Below are 2,237 nucleotides of genomic sequence, written 5' to 3' on the forward strand. Positions count from 1 at the left end.
GACTCTCTCGTAGGAATGCGGAAGCCATTACAGAAATGTCATTTACCTTTTCTGTAATTACTTATTAATAAAGATTTGATTTTATATGATAACCATCGTATTATCTTAGTTTAATGTCATTTCAATGCATTATGGACATTTTCTTTACAACAAGCATAACAAGAAAAATCGCGATTATGCCACTATGAGTACACCGTTCCAACGGAGCGGATCAACGCGACGCAGAAGTATTTGCGTATGCTACGGCATAGCCGTGCGTAAATTCGACGCAGAAGCATAAATTGGGCTTTATGTCAGCTGGAGTGCTCATTGTCCTGAACCTTTCCGCCCCTAACAGCAGTCTCCACAGGCCGGGGGCACCCAGAGGTCACCCAGAGGTCACGCAAGTCTGGATGAATGAGGTTGACCTTTGAACCCTGTAAGACTCCCAATATGTCGTCTGTTTTAGCCAGCCCTGAACCCCCTAAGTGAAGTCCAACCCTTTACTCTTGTCTCAGCAGCAGGACGGAGGACAGACGAGCCCCTCTCTCCCATGATCCTCTTCTTGGTTTAGTAGTATCAACAGAGGGCTAAACTGTTGGTATGGATGGTGGTTCCCAGGAGACACGTTGTGGTAGAAAAGCCCCACATCGGGTGCATCTTTCCTGGGGAGGAGTTGGGGCGGTAAGAGGGGTGTCTGGTAAGGAGGGGCGCGAAGATGGGTCGGTCGGTATGGGCCAGTAGAGGGGGGGGTCGTGGTGGTGGACGTCCACAGAGGGGGCACAGAGGGCTATGAGGTATGAGGTCGAGGCAGGTGGCGAAGGCAAGAGAGAGAGAGAGAGAGAGATGACGCCAGCAGACTGTCCATCTGTCTTCTTCTTCTTCTCCTCCCGCTCAACACTTTTATCACTCTGTTCTCTTTCAGCTGGAGGACACGCTGGCTTCCTTCTGACGCAGTCTCTCTTTCTGTTGTCAAACGAACAAAGAAAACAGGGGGGCTTAAACAAAACATACCCTGAACGTAAAAATAAAAATAAACGCAGCGATGTTAACAATCAAAATGAAATACATGGAGTCTGAAATGTTAACGGGCACAGACAGGGTCCCGTTCCAGTTCTCACCAGACTGTTGGCGTTGATTTTTTTGGTTTCCACCCTCTTCTCAGCTGTGATCTTCTTGATGTTCTCTTGCGCTTCCTTCAGCCTGCAGGGGAACACACATCAACCTCAATTAACATCAGAAAAACTTGAAAAATGCCTGCGTGCACATAAATCAAAGTCAAGAAAAAAAACAACAAAAACAAAACTATTCCGCATAGAGCGATCTATCTATCTACCGATCTATCTGGTTCGCATATTTCTCCCCGTCATCGCCAAAACACAAACACTCCTTCCTGCCAGCCAGCCGGCCCGGCCTGTAGACCAGCCCAGTCAAGTTTGCTAAAAAAAGATCCTCGGTCCTTCTTGAAGTCCCAGAAGAAGGTTTCAGAAGGAGATTCAGCAACACAACAATCTATCCCCCTTTGGGGCACTCCCCCCTCGGTCACACTCACTGTGTGTTGAGCCTCTCTGGGAGTCTCCGGGTTGTGAAATGAAACCCACGAGTCGAGAAGGACAGTGGGTCGATGAGATAATGAGACCGTCTTTAAAAAACACTTGAGTTTTATGGGCGTGCAAAGAGTATTTAAAATAAAGTTAATTGTACATAAGCACAATCAGCTGTGGGTAATATGGGACATGATTGCCCAGTAAACAATTAAGGGAGAGCACACATGGGATCCACGGGAAAAAGGAAGGGCGAATCATTAACTTCAGCCAGAACTCACACACACTATATCAGCAGCTCCAAACAGCACTGAAACGGCTGTTTACGGAGTGAATAATAGACACCAAAACAAGCTGGGATTCTTGGTGCAACATCAAGTCGTCCATGTCAACATAATAGTTACCAGGCCCCTCTCTCTCTCGTACCAACACATAGCAAAACACCCCCATGTGCCACAAGTACCGCAAGGCTCATTTTCCCCTGTCATCGCCCCTCTCCCTGCCCTCGCTCCAGACACTCAGCCCTGGGTTAATGCGATGAATCTTCACACCCGCCGTCAGGGCCACACCAGTTCGGAGGAGTTCCCTCAGATCATGACGATGTTTAACGGTCCTCCTAGAACACACAGGCCCTTTTAACGGGCCCTGTCCCCTGGCCGTAAAGCCAGGCGGCCGCCAGGAGAGTCTGCTGTCCCGCGGTGGGACGGCCCCCGG

The 2,237-nt window shown here is 48.9% G+C and overlaps 1 protein-coding gene across 1 annotated transcript in view; it reads right to left on the bottom strand.

The window, feature by feature from the left end:
• Positions 1-900: 900 nt before the first annotated feature.
• The window catches only part of LOC308175720 (formin), a gene marked incomplete at both ends in the record, with an annotated part of 86,528 nt that continues 85,191 nt past the window's right edge, over positions 901-2,237 (bottom strand). Inside the window, 2 exons of the mRNA XM_080550268.1 lie at positions 901-945; positions 1,101-1,182. Coding sequence (XP_080406394.1) covers positions 901-945; positions 1,101-1,182 — 127 coding nt within the window. The remainder of the gene's footprint in view (positions 946-1,100; positions 1,183-2,237) is intronic.

Source organism: Nansenia antarctica (genome assembly GCF_963989245.1).
Source record: "Nansenia antarctica genome assembly, chromosome: 1".
Classification (NCBI taxonomy): Eukaryota; Metazoa; Chordata; class Actinopteri; order Argentiniformes; family Microstomatidae; genus Nansenia; species Nansenia antarctica.